Raw genomic sequence first — 20,503 nt, 5'->3', positions numbered from 1 at the left:
GAAATTGGTTATACAAAGTAGAAAAAATATTCAAGCCTATCTTAATAAATTAAAAGAAAATAGAAGATGAAAAATTACAATCCGCTTGAAATGAAAAAGAAGAAGATGTATGTATGTGTATATATATATATATATATATATATATAATTTAAAACTAACAAATTTGATAAATTTTTGGGGGTCGATAATTGCCACAAACTATACTAATTTGTGGCGATTTTCTAATCTCCTTAATAAAACAACCACAAAAAGATTTATATTGTGAGAGTTAGAATAAAACATTACAAAATGAATTAATAGTGAAATTTTTAAAAATCCCACAAATTAACCGCCATAAATTGAGTATATTTTGTAGTGTTTGTAGTGATTTTTACCTCAGCATGAGACGAATATTGCTCCAACTTATAGATTAGATAATTATTTTGGTTTGCCCTCACACTTTGGAATTACGGAAAATGTTGGGACATCCTCAAGTTTTCATGTGTTGCCTACTTTTGATACAAATGTCTACAATTGGTGCGTCCAACACTTAATTTTTAATTCAAGTAAGTTGATTGTATGAGGTAAATATTTATTCTTTCTACGTATATAGGAAAAATATCACGCAAAATGAGCCAGTTGATCCTTTGAATATCAATGATCATGACCTTTCGAATTATGACTCACCTGCAACCAGTGATGATTTGCCTAATGTAAAGGTATCAGGAGATAAATGTTTCATTTGAGGTATCATCTAGTGTAGTGATGATGAGTTTTTTATGCCCAATAGGTCGCCAAGACTAATGTCCATAAGTCCGTTTCATGGCGAATAATCTTTTCCACCATCGACTCAACAATTAGTAGTCACACCATCCACAATGCGTATGCCTAAGTTTCGTTCTTATGAAATTTCTTATCTTGATCATCTCCTAGATGGTCCAAATATCATTGTATACACATGATGAATATACATCACAACTTACGTGGTGTGATTTTATGAATGATGCTATTTATATTGAAAAAGACATATTGTTTAATTAAAAAAAAAACACTTGCAAAGGATAGTTAAATTTCTACATTTAAAGATAGCAAGGTAGTACTTAGTTATTAAATCGACAAAAAAATCATGGCGACTTATTTGTAGGTGTGTAGAACAAGGATGTCTATTTAGGTTGACTTCTTTTAAGGATAAATATACTAACATGTGGGAAGTTGGAAGATACATTGAAGAACTTACATGTGATATGAGTATGTCTCGCGAAGGACGTTTCAACTTGGATGTTGATATGATTAGTTATGTCCTCCGTACTGATATAAAATGGGCACAACTTCTTTCTCACATATCAGATTGTCGAACGATTTGTTGCATTGGAAACTAGATTCGCATATCATTAATTTGATAGGTTATGAGACATATACTTCTTCATATTCTAATATATATGTTTGTTTGAAATTGACCCTAAAAAATTAATTATATCGAAACTCAATCGGTCAAGAAGCTTTCACCTAAACTTTGTGCTAAGTATTCTTATGACTTTAATACATTTCCTAATTAATTTTTTTCCTCACTTAGGGGTCCTTTGATAGGAAATATTAAAAGAAATCATTCATGTATTATGTATGATATTATTTAGTACTATATTTGGTAGGATGGTGGGCCTATGTATAATTAATCTATGGATTAGTTATACACCCTACATGGATTATAGGATATATAGCTAATACCCTTCCATTTGGTGGTATATATTAGTAATACATATGATTTAATACCATGTAATTAATATATGTAAAGATAAAATACCCCTCAAATCCTTTTAATCATTATTTTTATTTTCTTGATTTTATGTTTTATACTTGTAGTTGTGTACTAGTAAATTTATTTAAATAAATTAGCTTGCAATTAATATATTGTAAATTAGATAAATAATTAATTAGTGTTATTTTGCTGAGTAACACATTCGTATTGATCAACATAAGAAGCATATTACATCATTAAGAAAAATCTCTTCTTTTGATTTGTCATAATATTTAATCAAATTTGGCAACAAAGTTCTCCTTTTATGTAATGCCTACCTAGTTTTAAAAAAATTGGTAGAAAAACACCTATCATTTTTTTCCTAGCAAAAGCACTGATGATATATATATATATTAGAAAAACACTTATAAAAGTTGAGTAAACTTTTAAGATATTAACTCCATATTAAAATTACAATATGTATTTTTTATGTGTAAGTGTAAATGCTTATTATAATTTATCGTCTTTTCGATTTTAAAAGTCAATGGTCTATCTTTATTAAATTGAACATTAACGTTTTGTGAGTAATCAATTTATTAAGATAACAATTACTTACCCTCAAATAATTCAAGTGAGAAAATAACAAACATGACAACAAAATTGTTCTTCTCCTAGAGTTAGAAGACCATAAAAAAATATTGTCTCGCAATATTTATCTACCTTGACTCAATTACATGAAATAGAAAATCTCATAATAATTCAACGGTAATTGAAAAAAAAACATTCCGAAGAGTTTTAATCCAAACACAAGATGAAGTGGAAGCAATGAACCAAACACTTGATAAAAAAAAAAACTCTGCATTACTGATTCCAGCACTACTAAAACCTGCATTGCTAATTTCCACGTTACTAATCCCTATGTACCGAACAACCCCTTAAGAATTGACCTTTAACACCTCTACAGAATTAAAACTCACCCCCCATCCAAGACTATACCCCTACAAAAAAATGTTCTAATCTTAGTTTAGAATCATATATATAAAATAGAATCCTATGTCAGGTTATGTGGCGCCATCACAAACCAGAATTCCCTTTTAATTTATTTATTTTCAAAACTGGCCTTCCCTTTTCATGAAAAGTTGTGACTTTTATGAACAATTGCGACTTTTATGAAAAATTGTGACTTTTATGAAAAATTGTGAGTTTTATGAAAGGTTGTGACCTTTTCGAAGGGTTGCAACTTTTCCAAATAGTTGTGACATTTTCAATAAGGCACAATAAACATATGTTCACACTACCCATTGTTGTCTATAAATAGAGGGATTTTCTCTCATTTTAAAACAACGAAAATTTTGAACTCTTCTTCTTCTCCTCCTCCTCCTCCTTCTTCTTCTTCGTCCTTCTTCGTCCTTCTTCGTGCTTCTTTGTCCTTCTTCGTCCTTTGTCCTCTTCTTCTTCTTTTTCTTCTGCTTCTTCTTCTTCTCCTTCTTCTCCTCCTGCTTCTCCTCCTCCTCCTCCTCCTTCTTCTTCTTCACAGTTCTTCTTCTGCTTCACAATTAAATATTCGTGTACTTTGGTCCTGTTAAGTGGCTCACTGACACCATTATTTTTGTATCAATACACTAGTGACTCGTTTAATCTTGAGAGAATCTATTCCTTTAAACATCGGGTACTAGAGGAGAATAATTTTCATAAGGGGACATTGTACATTTAGTGAGATCGATTTTTTCTGTTTCATTCTATTGTTACAGATCTTGATATGTTTTTTTACAGTCATTAATTTATACTTATGTTATTAAGGATAAATGATAAATGATAAAATGTTATAAATTTCATTTTCCTTTACATTGTTAATGTTTGTTACTACGTAATCTTGTATGTAAGATAATACAGTATTTTAGTTTTAATGACTGATAGGTTTTAAGTATTGTTTTATGAATTCCGTAATATTAAATTTTCGCACGAGACGCTAGTTTACCAATATTACAATAACTTATTATAAATGATACCAATTAAATAATTAAAAATATAAATAAAGGATAGATGTCCAATAGTGGCATAATTTATTTTCAGGGGTGTGTTAGATCCATTACCCAAACCACATGTATTGTTTTGACCCATACCCGACCCATCCAACCTATCAAATATAATGTAAAACAAATTCTCTCTTCCGAAATGGGAAGAGTAGATGAATTAGGGTTTAATCTTGGGTACTTTAACCTCCCTTTTCTTCGAGTATATATGGATTCTCCTCAACCAGGTATTCAATTTTCTCTAAATTTATGTATTTTCTGTTTTAAGAAGGAATAACGCTGCTTTATTTATCATTTCTTGGCTGATTCCTGTGATTTTTGTGCTATACGAAATTGGGTTTTCATCTTTCTACTAAATATGGGTATTATTGGGATCTACAGGCATGGAATCTGAAAAACAGATTAATGATGAAGAAGTTAAGAGTGTAATTGAAGTAATGGCAGCTAGTGGGAAGTACTGGTATACTATTAATTTGCCCTACAACTTTATTTATTTCCAAGTGGCTAGTTTAAATTTGCAATTTGAGTTAGTCCCATTTTTTCACATTGCTTAACTGATGTGTAAATGGTAAACACAATAAATTTTTGTCACAGACAATAATCTTGCTACTGTTGTTGTTTTATGTAAACTCTTTTACCTGCATCTGAATGGAAGAAGATACTAGTGTTTGCTGCATCCTAAAGTGGGTGTTTAATGGGGATGAGCAAAGTACATTTAGTTGATCTGACAGACAAACCTTGTTTCATTGGCCTGCGAAAATTATGGCTACCTCTAGTTAGTTTATGCTAAGCCAAGCTCCATATGTTTGAGTTTTTATGGATCCGTGAGCCCAAGCAAGCTCTGTGCAAGTGCACACAAGCTCACCAGGATATTACTTTTATAAAAAGGAAAGCAAGCTCAGTGCAAGTTTAGCTAGAATATAGAAAGGACAGTCCAGTGCACAAAGCATCATGCATTCACGTAGGGTCTAAGGAAGGGCCGTACTCCAAGGGGTGTGATGTAGATCTAAGTTGCACAAACTCTTCATTTTTTGTTGCTTCTCTCGTGTCGAGTGTGATTGTGGGATTCGGTCAACTCACATCAAATACTTTGATCACAGTCCATAGACACATTTGGGGGGAAATTGAGATTTTTATTCCTCAAAATAAAAGATAAAATAAATTTAAGACATGGGAAATGACATACCTTCTAGTATTGTAGTCCTTTTGTCTCCTTTTTAGTTTTTCGTCTTTGTCAATATTCCTTGCTTCATGTTTCAGGCCAAACAGAGAGAAACTAAGAATTCTAGCAGTCATGTTCTGACTTCTGGTAGACAGTAGCAATGATTTTCTCTTTCTTATTAGAGGGGAAGAACCGTAGAGCATGAATGAAGAAGTTGGGGTCTTGGGGAAGACAATCTCTGAAGATCTTTCAAAATTTAGAATATCTCTATAGCTATATTTTATAATTTTGAATTTTAGCCGAATCCTAGCACCTAGATCCATACTCCTGAACCTTAAATTTAGATTTTGCTAAATCTGATTCTCGGATTCGCACCCATGTCGGATACCTGCACCGGAGTCTGAGCAACTTAGATATAGATAGCGTACCCTAATGAAAGTGTTAGTGGCTGCTTCCCTAGCTCGAACCTGTGACCATATTGCTCCAACTTTTTCTTTGCCCAAGTTTAGCTAGAATATCTTGGAGATAAAAGAATATAGTAATGATTGATAGTCGTATTTCATGTATGTATTACTTTACAACTTTGCCTTGCTTGTTTACTAGCTCAACAAAGTTGGACAGAACTTACTGAGAAATTTGACCATATAGGTCACAAGAACGTCAAAGGTTTTTATTGTCAAGGAAGAACGTTAGATTCTTTAACCTGGGACTAAAAACATTATACTAGAGTATATAGTTGGTTGGATAGGATAGGATAGTTCTTTTAGCTATCTAAAGTTTATTATAATATTGTACAAGTTGGCTGCAAGTTGTTAAGCTGGTTGTTGTACTTGAGTACTTCAAAGAGCAAAGACTAGTTAAGTTCTTGAGTTTGGTCTCTAATCAAACTAGTCTTATAACTTGGATGTGCTCAAGCTGAATCTAAGCCATTACATCATTTCCAACCTTCTTTATTTTACTTTGTATTTTCTATATTTGGAGAGTAAAATAGAGAATGGGTTCTCCAACCACTCTCTATAATTATTCTCTAATTATAGAGAGGTGAATTTGAAGAACTACTATTCATACTCTCTATTTTACTTTTTGATTATTATATTATTATTTCTATTATATAATATTTCTAATTAACATATTATAAATCATATACGACCATTAACTAAATCTGTAATATTCGTAATTCTTTTTTAATGTAATAAAACATTTAAAAAAAAATATTATTTAATATATACTACTTTCATCCCGAATTAATAATATTTCAAACATTTTTTTCAATTTTCTTCACTTTAACTGATATAATTTAAATTTATTATTCTTTGTCACTATGAATAATGCACAAAATTTAAAAGATAAGATGAAAATTCTAATTTAACAATACAATACATAACATAATAATGTAAATACAAGATAATAATACATTACATAACATAATAATTTTAAAAATCACAACAATAATTTAGTAATCCGGTAGGTCATTTCCAGATTCACCAATATTCAGAAAAAACCAGTGTATGATCCAGAAAATTGTTGTTGTTGTGATTGCGGCTTTGGTTGTTGATTTTTTTTTTCAACTATTCGTAGTTGTTCTTGTCGCATGTAATCTTGAACAGTTGGATCACTAATAGCTTCTAAACTTGTCCTTAAAATTTTATTTTCTTCTCTATATTCCTTGAGTTTGATATATCTATCTTGCCCTTGGTCGTCTTGTTGTTTGGATGTAGTTGACTCTGACAACATCTCACCAAGTCGTTTATTTTCTGCTTCGAAAACTTTCACAACTGATGAAAGACCTTCATCTTTTGTTAACTTCATTTTTGATTTCTTCACCCCAATAGGTCGTTCTAATGAAGTGTAATCACCTGCAAAATCCTCATTTAAATTAAGTGAAAATGATGATAAGTTAGGAGATGATACTATAGGATTTTGCAGGTGATTACACTTCATTAGGTGATTCAAGATAGGAGCCTTAGACTCTGATGATTGCAAAGAAGAGCCTTGTCCTTGAACTTTTTTCTTTTCGGTATCGATATCCTTAAACTTTTCAAAATCTTTCATCAGATTCCATACATGATCAAACTTAAAACCCTTTTTATAAGTTGGTACTTGCATAAGTAGCGGTTTTGCTTTGATGAATCTGCAAAACAAGAACCAAAGTTGTATAATAAGTAAATATATGTATATAAATATATTATTAGTAGTTACAAAATAATCACTCATAATATCTATATCCGAAGCACCATTGGTATGCAAATTTTCAGTTTGTCTAATACATCCACTTAATTTTCTTACTGCCCTCTCAATTAGGGCTATTCGACACTGCACAGATTTTTTGTTGCGATACATCCATGGTTCTTTCTTTGAATTATTACAGTTTTCTTCAACTCAACCCGAAAGTTGATCATAGGATTGGAATACGCCAGTGATTGGGTCTTGAGAGATGTCTACATAAATTTGACATAATAGTCTATCCTCATTGATAGAGTATCCACAAGACCGAGACATTTTTTCAATTAATTTGATGAAACATGAATACATTATTTTGCTTACGTGACAAGAATTGAATTCAAAATATATTATATATAGATATTAATAGGACATAATGTAATTTTGATTTTTACCATTGGATGGATTTCTCCATATTTTTAACCGTAGGATGAGATTCTCATCTTTTTCTCAAAATTACTTTTAGATAAATAAAATTATATGTAGATATTAATAGGATAAAATGTAATCTTGATTTTTACCATTGGATGGATTTCACCTTATTATTAACCGTAGGATGAGATTCTCATCTTTATCTCAAATTTGATATTCTATCCTATTAATATCTACATATAATTTTATTTATCTAAAAATAAATCCAGATTATATTCTATCCTATTAATATCTACATATAATTTTATTTATCTAAAAATAAATTTGATATAAAGATGAGCATCTCATCCTACGGTTAATAATAAGGTGAAATCTATTTAATGGTAAAAATCAAGATGACATTCTATCCTATTAATATCTACATATAATTTTATTTATCTAAAAAACAAATTCTAACGAAGATGATGATGAAGAAAAAAATTCATCATTATTATTAGATGAATCTCTAGGACATAAATTCATTTTCAAAGACAAATAAAAATATTTGAATTTGTTTTGAAATTAAGTGAAAGTGCGGACTTCAATTCCAACGGTGTGGCTGGGCAATATGCAGGTTGTAGTGGATCACCAACAATTATTCTTGAAGTTGTTGATGATTATGACCTTTTGATATGGCATGCATATTTTGGTTTGCCTGGCACAAATAATGATATCAATGTTTTAGAGTCATCACATCTATTTTTCAAAATCTTCTAGCGGTATTGCGCCTCTCGCCCTTCATGTTATTCAAGGAAAAGAATACAACATGGGTTATGATTTAGCTGATGGTATCTATCCTAAATGGTCTACAATTGTCCAAACTATTCGTGATCCACATTCCCAAAAGAAGAAATATTTTGCGATGAAACAAGAATCGTGCCGAAAAGATGTTGAACGTGCATTTGGAGTTATGCAATCATGTTTTGCAATTATTGCAGGACTGCCACGTTTTTGGAGAAACGAAGTGCTACATGATATAATGACTAACATGTATTATACTGCACAACATGATAATCGAGGATGAATGTGATCTTAATGCACTAATTCAAGATAGTGTAGAGGCTCCAATTGCAAAATAGAGAACTCTATATTTGGAGTGTAAAATAGAGAATAGGGTTGGAGATACCCTAAATATGAGCAGAACTGCATCAAACATTAATTACTAACATAACGAGTCAACTGGGTTAGCAACATCCAAAAATTTGTCTTGGCTCAGCTTGGCCTGGTAAGGTTTCATGTTTATCAGCTGCTGTATGCTCCATTAGAGAGTTCAATTGGAAGGTTTAATGACATTATTGCTGTAGCCCTGTAGGTGCTCAGATAATAGTACACAAGATACCATGTCTCTTTTTGTTCTCGTATCTTGTCACTACTTGTATATATATATATTTATCTTGGAAATATTTTGCAACCTTCTTTGGTAGTATATTCCACTTGATCTATTGGTGTTGTCCGAATAATAAGTTTCTTAAGCTTGTGACAAATCCAACTTTGTAACCAAATGGAACATGTACCAGGAAACGGCCATGGAGCATGATGAGTGATCTTGACCAAACCCCACTTATCATGTTCAGTTCACCATCCAAGGAGTGTTATTAATTTGTTTGTTCAGTCTTCACTACTATCGACTTATTTGCCCCAGCTTAATGATAATTTGTTTGTTCTTCCCCACTTCCCTGCTTTCAAGGAGCACCTTTGAGGGTTTCTTTTCTCAGCCCAGTTTAAGAGAAACTATACCTCGGTCAGAAGAGTGAATTTAATTTGTAGATTCAATTTTAAATTCTATTTCTTTGTATACAAAATTTGAACTTTTTGAAGTGTGAGAAAAGTTGTTCCATGTGAGACTGTCTTTTCTTGTTTTTAACTAGGGAAGTAAATATAGAGAATCTTAAATTCTACACAATAATCTTGTTCAAGAAGAAGAAAAGAGTTGTATTCTGATCCAAAAGAAAAAGAAAAGAACGAAAAAGAGTTCTCTGTTGTATTCTTGTTTATTGCATTATGGTTTTGGAAGTTTCGTGTCATGAACAATTTATCTTGTGTATGTTTGGCTCAGGCATGACTGGGACAAACTCAAGGGCATGCTGTCATTCCATCTTAAGCAGGTATGGGGAGGTATGCCAAGTTGTCAGTGTATGACAACTTTTAGAGTCGTCTTCCAATTTATGCTGTTTTAATATTTCTGTATTGTGTATATGATCTTTTAACCACTCTTAAATGCTTTATTGAAGGTCCTGTCAGATTATCCCGAGGCAAAAATGACTATTGAACAGCAACAATCTTGTTTAGGAGAGAGCTTACCTGAGTTGGCTAAAAGGTTGGATGATGGTATTCCCGCAGTCATTTGCCTTACCTATTCCTGTCGTTCTCCTTTGACATGGGGGACATTAGCTTTATTTGTCTGTAACAATTCTATAAGAAAATCTGCTGATACAATATATTTTTTTCTTTCTAGAACACATTCCTGTATTTTCCGGTTTTGTGTGCTTACTGGAGGCAAAAAAAAAGTCACATGCCATAGAAGTATATGGCTCTCCTAAAATTGATTGGTAGGTAAAGTTACCAATCCATGTGTTGGTGGGAGATGGCAGGTACCCGGTGGAAAAGTCAACGTTCGCGCTAGCTGATTGGAACAACAGTGTTATTATTATCCAAAAATAATAGAAGATGATACATAATGTTTCATATTTCTAGAACATATTTCTGTATTGTCCTGTTTTTGTGTGCTTACTGGAGGCAAAAAAAATAAAATTCACATGCCATAGAATTATACATGTGTTAGGATGTTAGATTTTTTTTTGGTGTTTAGCTTGGGGTGCCATGGAGGTACAAGGTTCTCCTAAAATTGATTGTTCTGTTTGTGTGGGGCAACTGTATAACATGTATTCGGATGTCAGTTTTCTTTTTGGGTGTTTAGCTTGGGGTCTCACTACTTGTTAGCATGTTCAATGTTGATGTTTTAAGATGCATTCTCTTAGGCAGTAGGGAGGAAATGTGATGTAAAAAAAAGGTTGAATGGAGGAAAAAGGAAGAAGTGAAGTAGGAGTAAATAATGCTCTTCTTGGTTAGGTTGCTGTGAAATGGTCAAATAAATGCATTTGCATATTGGTACTGCATATGTGTACTGATGGTCAACATATTGTCCAAAATGTCCTTTTATGTCCATTTTCAATATTTGCTTAATGACAGTCTTATTATTATTTTTTATTGGATAAAGGTAACCACTTGTATTAACAGTAAAACTCAGCTACAAAAAGAGCTGTTTGTGATCTTTACATACTAAAGTATAAAGGGGATCCTGGACATAGCAAAAAACTCACACATTCCTTCTAAATCAACTAGTTTACCTAATCCCCCCATGTTCTGTTTATATTCTCACACAAAAAATAAGGGACTAAGACAATCCATTCTAAATTTCTGAATGGAATTGCTTTTATCTTCAGAGTATCTTGAATTCCTTCCCTTCCATATTATTCACCATACACAAGCTGGGATGATCTGCCACCAATCTTCTTCACCTCTTCTCCTCTCAACACTCTTCTAGCAGTTAAAATTTCCTATAGTAGAACTAGGCATGGTCCAGTTAATGCCAGACAAAAGAACATGTGCCACACATTTGTAGTTGTCTTGCAGTGCAGGAAAAGATGTTCATTGCTTTCACCATCTTGACCACATAATGGACATTTTGAATAAATTTGAAGTCCTCTTCTTTGTAATTTCTCCTGGCTCAAGTAAGCTTTCCTTGCCACTTATCAGACAAAGCAAGAAACCTTGAAAGGAATCGACTCTCCACAAGTGACAAAGACCGTCCCACAAACCTCTGGCTGCTGCAATCTCCTCCCAACGCTCAGTTTTGTCCATTTAGTGTGAGGGACATATACCCTTGTGAGACACCAATTGAAGTCGCTGGAATTTCCACCTGTTCTCCTTTGTCTTCGCCCATGGCAGAAGTTGCCGGATTTTCCTCCCAGATCTGGATGGTGAAGAGGACACCTCCCTGTTCCAAGGTTATTTCTTTTAGAACCTCACTTTCCTCCCCTCTTATCCTGGCCCATTTCAAGTGATTCCGAAGTTGCGTCTCTTCCTCCGTATCCAACCAACCTCCACAGTTGTCTCTGATAGCTTACCTTTTGAGGCCAGGATTGCTAAGGTAATCCAACTAGTCTGGTCCATACTGAACTGGGTAATTCACTGTGGTTGATAGCTCCTATCAATGGTGACCACCATTGCAGCCGGACAAGGAGATTCTTCCAACACTATTCACCCTTCATAATCTGTTCTGCAGTGGATCTAAAAGCAAATTCAAAGAGAAATTTGTCATCTCCCATTTTGTAGATATTCATACCATGTGCTTGCTTCCAAATAGAATTAGTCCGACGTATGACTGCTTATAAGGTGGGTGTCTTTGAGGTGTTCAAAGGAAAAGCTCCCACTAGGCATATTCCACTTTCTGCATTCCAGGAGCGGGTTATGGTTTGTCACGTAGTTTCAAATCAACAAAAAAAAGTTCCCATTTAGTGTTGTTACTCTCTTCTGTGGTAGCAGTTAAGCTAATTCATCTGCTTCACTTTCACAATTTCAAGAGTTTTCATTTGCCTCAACCTATTACTGGAAAACTACTCACCTGAAAATAATGTAGCACATTGTATCATGTGAAAAGTAACTCCTGATATGTTACATTTACCTGTCAAATAAAATGTTATTATTCCAAATCAGCTTTATAACTCGGAAGTTGAACTAAAGTCTGAAGGTATACTTTGTGGGTGCTTCAATGGTGTTTTCTCCGGGTTCACTTTGTAACTGAACTTCTAACATATATTACCATTTCACATCTTGTTTGATTTTCTCCTGATGCAGTTGAGGTAAGCTCTTGTCTTCTGGGTCATTACTCTGATTTTGATCTTCCCCACATTACCTTGATTTTGCAGCTCTCAACAGCTTTGCTGAAGGCCCTCCATTTACGTTGCAAAGACTTTGTGAGGTGACAATCTTTTTTAATCTCAATTTCACATTGTTGGATATGTTAGTGCTTAATTCTACATGATTTTCCTTTAAATTTGAAGCTGTGTTTCTCTGTTTCATGGAAAAAATTGTGTTTTTCTAGTATAGGAGTCGTCTTATAGCAGCTTAGTGGGAGTATGCTCAATATGAGGTGTTATTTTTAGTGTATTAAGTATGTTCTATTCACTGTTACAATGATTCTCTTCATGCTGATGTCTGATTTCTGGTTTTCAATTAAACATTTGATATATTGTTTTTTCGTTGTCTCTAATCTTTTTGAGTAATATTGAGCAGATTTTGTTGGATGCGCGGAACATTTATTCCAAGCTGTCAAAGCTTGCGTTGGCTCTAGAAAAGGTTTGATTCCGATGTGGAGCCTTATTGTGCTTATAAAGTTTCACGTTGTTTAATCTCATTGATGTAGCATCTCAACACTTTTTAACGTCCAAATCTTGAATGACAACTTTCTGAAGGAAACTCCGTAGTAGCAAGTAGTGTAAGAGTACATTACTGCTTAGTTGTCAATTGTTGGGAACTTAGGGATTCCAATAGTTTCTGAAGATCGATTGGGTACAGACTGAATATGGTCTTGTTTTGTAATTACTAGTTGTGGAGTATTAAGTGATGCTTTTATCTGTCTGCAGAATTTGTTAGTTACATCAACATTGACTATCTCCAGCGATCCATATACCATACAAAATGCTGTAACAGAAGCAGGGACAGAAACAGAAACAGAAACGAAGGGTTCACCAGTTGAATCTAATGGAGTTGAACCTATAACGAGTGCAGGTGATGCAGATGAAGTAATGGCTGAGGTAGAAGAGGCTGAAGTTGAGGATGTTATGACAGTTGACATGGACACTATTGAAGCAATAGTTAGATCATCTGAAGCAGCAGATACTACACCTACCAGTGATTCATAATGCACTTTCTTATTATTTTCATGTCAAATACAGGATATGCAACAAGGTAGGTCATGGTTCAGTTTAATTCTGAAAATGTAGTAGTATAATTAAATGTGTGGGAGGTTAAAACATAACTATAATTACTGTCTTTATGGAATATTTTGTTGCCTGTTTTTCCCCCTATAATCATAATTTTATACTCTATCCACCACATTTAGTCACTTGTAACCATACCTCCTGTTGGAGATACCTTATTTATTCTATTAGACATTGTAATAATGACTAATGACCTACAAGGCGGGGAGTTGAACGTAAGATTTTGTTTAGAGATAATCACACAAGATACTTATTAATGAGGTGTTACACAAAAAAAATTATAGTTTAAAATTTACATTACAATTTAGCCTCAAGCATAATTCCACATACAATAATATAAATTCGGTATACAATAATATACAAAACTTTCATATATATATTTTTTTAACAAAAATACTTATAAACTTGATCTTATACAGTAATATTATAATAATATATGGAAGTTGGGTTAGCTAGTTAGCTTATTAATTTAGCTTATACACTTTTTGAAGCACCCTTTCTCTTATTTAACTTGATTTAACAAACTTGAAATTCTTGGTCCATCAAATTGGCTTGAAGCATTAACCGTTACCTTGCTTTCTTCAAGACTTTATTTTGACGTTGTATAATATATACTAATGGATGGAGAGATATTAGGAATTAATTAATTACAATAATTATATTAATGGATAGACATCGAATAAACAAGTGATTTGTGGAATAACTATATAATTTTGATGAGAATAAAGTTGTTAAATCACTTGTTCCAATAAAATAGAGAAACACCATGATAACATATTCCAATTATTACTCAAACCAGCCAAACATTGGATTTAGATCGGTCAAAACAAGTTATCATGCTGCTCTAAGTGTGATATAGGAGGGAAAATATGTGTTTTTGGTTGAATTTGAATTCGGTCAAAATGAGGCAATTTAATAAACGAAAAAGGGTTAAAAATATCTATGTTTGGATTGATTGAAAAGATTTAAATATGTCATGCATTCACCTATCTTCAGTCCACCTTTTGGGCTATACCATTGCTAGCAAACCTTGTTGCTCAATATTTGTAATCACAATTTCTTTTGAGACACAACTAATAAACAACGTTAGACAATTGGTGTGACTTTTATGAATTCCTAGCTACTATCCATTCTAAGAGTAAAGGTTCTCTTCCAACACATCAATCTCTACCACAAATAAGAACATCAATCATGTTTTATGAATTCCTACTAATCTTTCACGTTATGTTCTTTATAAAAACACTTTACTATAGAAGCCAAAGTATTGGGACAAACAAGGCTGCTATAGAGACATTTGACTGACTGTATTATTAAAAAGTTATTCTATCGCCTATCGATGCACAAACTATAAACTATTATTACTAGATAGGAACACATAACTATAAACTAAGACCTTGTTGCTCTCATTATCCTCCTAATGTTTGGTTTTAAACTAAACACGTACGGATGATTCTTCCACATGTAAAATTGGCATACGAACAGAAATATATATGAAAACAAGTTAGCACAATTCTTGAAATATTAATAATCAGAACATCGACATTTATATATATTTATATATATATCTGGGCAAAATTACAATTTCTTTTCAACTGAATAGTCCATTTAATGAACTATATAAATGTGTATTATATATCTTGTAAAACTGATGAATGCAACAACCAATCATCAGGAATATCAACAGGGATGTCCTCGAATGTTCTACACATATCTTCCTCACTTCTAATATCATGGCCTTCTTCTACTTCCAACGTTGTCTCTCTCTTCTCCATTGTAGTAACATCATATTCGGAAGTTGTAGCCTCACAAACCCTAACTTGATCTTCCGTTGTGGAGTAGTCGTTATTATCATTAGGTTCAAGCAGTAACGTAGGATCAATAATCCCCGCAACATTGTCTCCATCTTGTGCCTCCATAGCATGATCCACGTTCTTCTCTTTATCCATCTTCTTCTTCTTCTTGATTCGACACACTACAAAATCTTCTTTAACAATATGATTGTTTTCCTTAAAGAAACTATCCGCAACCCGATATTCTATCATCAACCAAGTTTTATTTTGGCCACACTCACTTGTTTCAAACTTGAAATTTCTCTTAAACCCTATCACAGGACCCATACGATTCCTCCTTATAAGATCTTCTCCGGTTTGCCCTTTCCACGTCCCTTTAGCACAAGTTCGACAAAACCTTTTATCTTTAATCTTCCGCTTCTTCAAAGGAGTAATAAAGTAACAAAACTTCTCTTCACAATTAGCTCCAAATATCTCCCATGGTGGTTGATCTCCATATATATCCACAAACTGGACAGGACATTGTTGATTCAATGATAATTCGCCTTTGAAAAACCTCTTAATATAGTTGATTAGCTCCATATCAGTAGGATGAAAACGTATTCCCATTTGCTTCGACATTGATTCTTCATCCAGAATTAACCTAGCTATACTAATTATGTGAATTATGATGTCTAAACAAAGATAGTTATCTATTTATACACATCTTATTACCCTAAGGGAAAAAACTCAAATTACTTAACAAACTCAAGTTACTTTATTTCCTAAATTACTACTATAACTGTAATTGAACTAACTAAAGTTACTTAATTACTACTTTTCAAGTTACTTTATTTCCTTACTTTCTAACGCAAGTGGTTACGAAAATTTCCTAAAGTGAAAGTTTAGTTTCCTTTTGGGGGGTATTTCTGGTAGAACAACCGACAAATCCATTCAAGTCTTTTAAAGACACGTGGCAATTTGACCTTTTTTCTATTTATTTTTTTAAATATCGTGTTTTATTTTTGATTATTTTCACATTAAAATGCAGGCAACATGTCTTTATTATAGTAGTTGACTGTGAGTAAAAATAGAAATTTATTATTTTACAAAATTAAAATAAAATTAATATTAATTGTTCTGGGAAGTGAATAATACTCTCACGTCTCATATTAGTTGGACATTTTTTATTTTATACCGTAACTAAGAAATCATTAATAGATTTATTAATTTTACCTTTTTTCCTTTGTTCATAATTAGTTAGCCTCCTGGAAAAAAATTGGATCTTCAAAAATTTGTTTAAACTCATATTAATTGTAGGGTTAAAATAGAAAAAAAAAATTAATTATATCTTGATATAGTAAGTGATCAAGTAATATACGACAAATATATTTAGTAAAATGTTCATCTAATATGAGACGGAGGGAGTATTGGTTATATAGTACAGAAACTATAAGTCTGAAATGTACTAACAAGTGATTATTGGTTGGTATTATAATTGTTCAAATCTATCGACAATTTGTTAGAAGAAAAATAATAAAGAAATTAAAGCTTTGAAGCATGAAAGATCACTATCTTTCAAGAGTTATTGGTTGTATATTCTTTAAGGGATGACAAACATTTCTTTGTATGGATACAACAAAGCATATAACATATATGCAATTGAATACTACTTTTGGAAATGCTTCGTATTTATAAATTAAATCTAATAAGGATATTTTTCATGAAGAGTCACTCATTTTCTGTACAAACGTAACCTTTACTTGTTTCCTTTTAAAAAAGGTAAATATTTTTTTAAATATAAAATTCAAATATTATATAAACAATTTGTTCAAAATAAATTACAAAAATTACGAAAAAGGAATCTTTAAATTTAATTAAAGATCTGATCAGGCTCAGTCCAAGCCCTAAGTCCAAGTCCTTGTGAAATATTATATATATATATATATATATATATATATATATATATATNATATATATAAGTAGACTTACTCAATTAAATAGACTAAATGAGCTAGACTTTAAAAGAACCTAAAAGATGGCTTCTCCCACCAGTGTTAAAACTTTCTCTTTATATTACAACTATCCTAAGACTATTAAAGTTTAAAAGGAGAGGGAAAAACCTCCCCATTAAGCCAATTTGTGGCATAATAAAACATAATTGGACAAATTTTAATTTGACTTTCCCTCCAAATCACTAAAATCAATTTTTTAGAGTGCATGCCTTTTGTTATATTGCTTGAAGAATATAGTTTTCTTTCTTCATGATATGTGACTCAGATTAGAGGATTGTGTTATATTTGTGGATTTGTATTACTATATTGTGGTAAATTGCTTACATTTATATTGTGGTTTGTGTATTGATATTGCACCTATTCTTTCCTTGTTGAGTACATGACGTCTCTCAATAGCTAATTCATGACTTCAATTAGGAACGTCTAACTTCAAATTCTAGCATGAGCTATTCTTCCAGGATGTACAATTTCTCTATTGTTCTTGTCCATATTTTCGGACTAAGACATTCTTAGACTATGGGTTATTTGTTTTAAGCTTCGGCATTGCATCTCATTTATGTCAGACATTAAAGTTTCAGTATTGCGACTTTCACTTCTTATTGATTTATTTTCTCAACTAAGGAATCCAAGCGTGCTTCGCGCGATTATTTCATAAAAAGAGTTAAATGAGTTTATGCTACAATATTTTAGTTAAAATTAATTTGAAAGATAAAAGATGCATGTTAGCCCTCGAGCCTACACCCTGGACGAGACTGACACTCGAGAACCATTGTTGGCCCTAAGAGAACCCTTGGCTTGGCTTACTACTCAACGGAAGACTTAACTTAACAAAGAAAAACTTATATAAAACTAGTATGTTATAAACAAAACATTCACCTAGCCAATAAGGGAAACTCATGTCTTAAAACAAACAAATGAATGAATATGAATAAAGAACTCATATCTAACTGTCTATGAAGCCTCTAGATACTAAGAGGAATGTCGGGACAAGACCCCCGATCATCCTAACAACTGAAGTAGCCAAAAGCAATAAAACAAAACATAAACAAAGGGATCCTCCGGAAAGCGAAGAGGCTCACCAACAGACTTTGAGATTCTCGACTGGATCAACGAGGCACTGGATGCTGATCCTGATTACCTTCATATGCATCATAAAGCAATGTAGGCCAAATGACATCAGTACATTGAATGTACGAGCATGTGAGGGGAAAACTAAACATGACATAAGTTTGAAATGAATTCTGAACGAAACACTTACCTCAACTTTATTCAACTCATGGATACTCAACTTAATGCATAAATAAACAACAGTAAAGATGCAGTTTATGTAAAGTCTTTAAAACAAAAAGTAACAACTCAATATACATATATAGTATATAATTCTGTAGGAGTTTCTAGCTCTAACTGACAACCATCACTATGAGCTAAAGTGATGATACAACGTCTCACCCACGCTGCCAGAATTGTCCTATAACTTGCTGTGATATAGAATGCCTCAACTAAGTGGATACACTAGTATATGCTAAAAAGCATTAAAGAATCAGCTAAAAAATATGACCCTTTCTACCCACGATGGCCACATGGTTTATGGAGACATTGAGTTGTTATGAACTCGTCCCCATATCTGTGATGACCCAACCCACCGGGCCATGCGGGCACCTACATACTACCACCTAAGTAGGAGAATCCTTATATCCCAATGTCAAACATGCGAAAAATTAAAGAAAACTAAGATANGATGGCCACATGGTTTATGGAGACATTGAGTTGTTATGAACTCGTCCCCATATCTGTGATGACCCAACCCACCGGGCCGTGCGGGCACCTACATACTACCACCTAAGTAGGAGAATCCTTATATCCCAATAGTCAAACATGAGAAAAATTAAAGAAAACTGAGATAAATGCAATAACAAGATATTATAAATAATAACGTTTGAAACAATTTCAAGTTAAGACTTGTAAAGTAATTAACACCCCTAAGAATCTAGTCTAAACAGGTACAAGAGCTATTAAGAGTACAAACTTGATATATTAATGAAAAGACACAGCTCCCACCATGCGGAAGGAAAATAGAAGCTGCTGGAGAATTTCTTCGTCTTCACCTAATGAAACATCATCGACCCTGCATCCAGACTATGCCAAAAAGGCATAGCAAGAGTAGTACTAGTACAAAACTACATGTACTGGTAGGCATCATCGGTTAACCCAACGCCCACCGCATAATATAAGAATTCAACTAGCAAGAACATGCAATAAACCACTCGCTTCTCCACCTTTACCCTCTCTCGAAATACCTCAGAATTACACTAGTACTCTTACTACTAACTACCTTCTCATTCAACCTACTTACTAGGTTCTTGATCATAGCCTAACCATTCTAACGCATAAAAAAGTCGACAAATACAACTACAAGCATTTTGACTAACCACTCACGACATACCCTTATTTTGTCTTCGTATTACCCAGCCTTGGCCACATGGTACATTATATCAAGCTTTCTAACTACCAACCACAAATCCCTTTCTCCAAGGTGAAATCTACCTAAGTATTTACATCACTTACACTACCTCCACTTCTCGCTCTCACAACACACAGACAACCCTTTACCCGAACATTAGCAACTCTTGAACCCTTGACTCCCCACATACCGTATCACATCTCGGTTGGGCTTGTCCTTTCCGATTCATTCAACAACCAGATACTTAATCAGTTTACTCAACATAGTAGAGCAATCATATATAGCTCATCATAATCATTTAACAACTCCATGGAAAACAACATCAATTATCACTTACGAAAAATGTACAATTTTACAATTCTCCAATTACACAAATATGTCAAGTCAATGGTCCTCTCATGGAACCCACTCTCAAACTGTTAGCGTACTGGTACATGGTACCTGATCCAAGTTAGTGTGCCGGACGTGACACCCGATCCCATGTTTATGCCGGTACGTGGCAACCGATCCAAGTTAGTGTATCAGAACGCAAAACCCGATCCAATCAACAAGCTACAACCACAATCACAAGTATATTCTCATAATCATACAATCAAGTCACGATTCATGGCATTCATCGTTCAGCTATCTCATTTACGATTAGTGTGATCAATAATGCAACATTCATATACATACATACACATATTATATTGAAGCAAGAACAAACATCCATCACA

The 20,503-nt window shown here is 33.1% G+C and overlaps 2 protein-coding genes across 2 annotated transcripts; one reads left to right on the top strand and one right to left on the bottom strand.

Annotated features, from left to right (window-relative positions):
* The first annotated feature begins 3,844 nt into the window (after positions 1 to 3,844).
* LOC125860474 (uncharacterized) lies at positions 3,845 to 13,627 on the top strand. The gene is made up of 7 exons (XM_049540438.1): positions 3,845 to 3,974; positions 4,129 to 4,207; positions 9,597 to 9,645; positions 9,772 to 9,868; positions 12,469 to 12,521; positions 12,836 to 12,898; positions 13,186 to 13,627. Exons 1-7 carry the CDS (start codon positions 3,890 to 3,892, stop codon positions 13,462 to 13,464), a joined length of 705 nt encoding a protein of 234 aa, XP_049396395.1. The 5' UTR covers positions 3,845 to 3,889; the 3' UTR covers positions 13,465 to 13,627.
* A 1,543-nt stretch (positions 13,628 to 15,170) lies between these two features.
* On the bottom strand, positions 15,171 to 15,953 carry LOC125860148 (NAC domain containing protein 52-like). Its single transcript, XM_049540049.1, has one exon. It carries the CDS (start codon positions 15,951 to 15,953, stop codon positions 15,171 to 15,173), a length of 783 nt encoding a protein of 260 aa, XP_049396006.1.
* Positions 15,954 to 20,503: the final 4,550 nt, after the last annotated feature.

This window comes from Solanum stenotomum, chromosome 3, assembly GCF_019186545.1.
Source record: "Solanum stenotomum isolate F172 chromosome 3, ASM1918654v1, whole genome shotgun sequence".
NCBI lineage: Eukaryota > Viridiplantae > Streptophyta > Magnoliopsida > Solanales > Solanaceae > Solanum > Solanum stenotomum.
The sequence above is the reverse complement of the archived record's forward strand: the minus strand, read 5'-3'. Positions and strand labels throughout refer to the sequence as shown.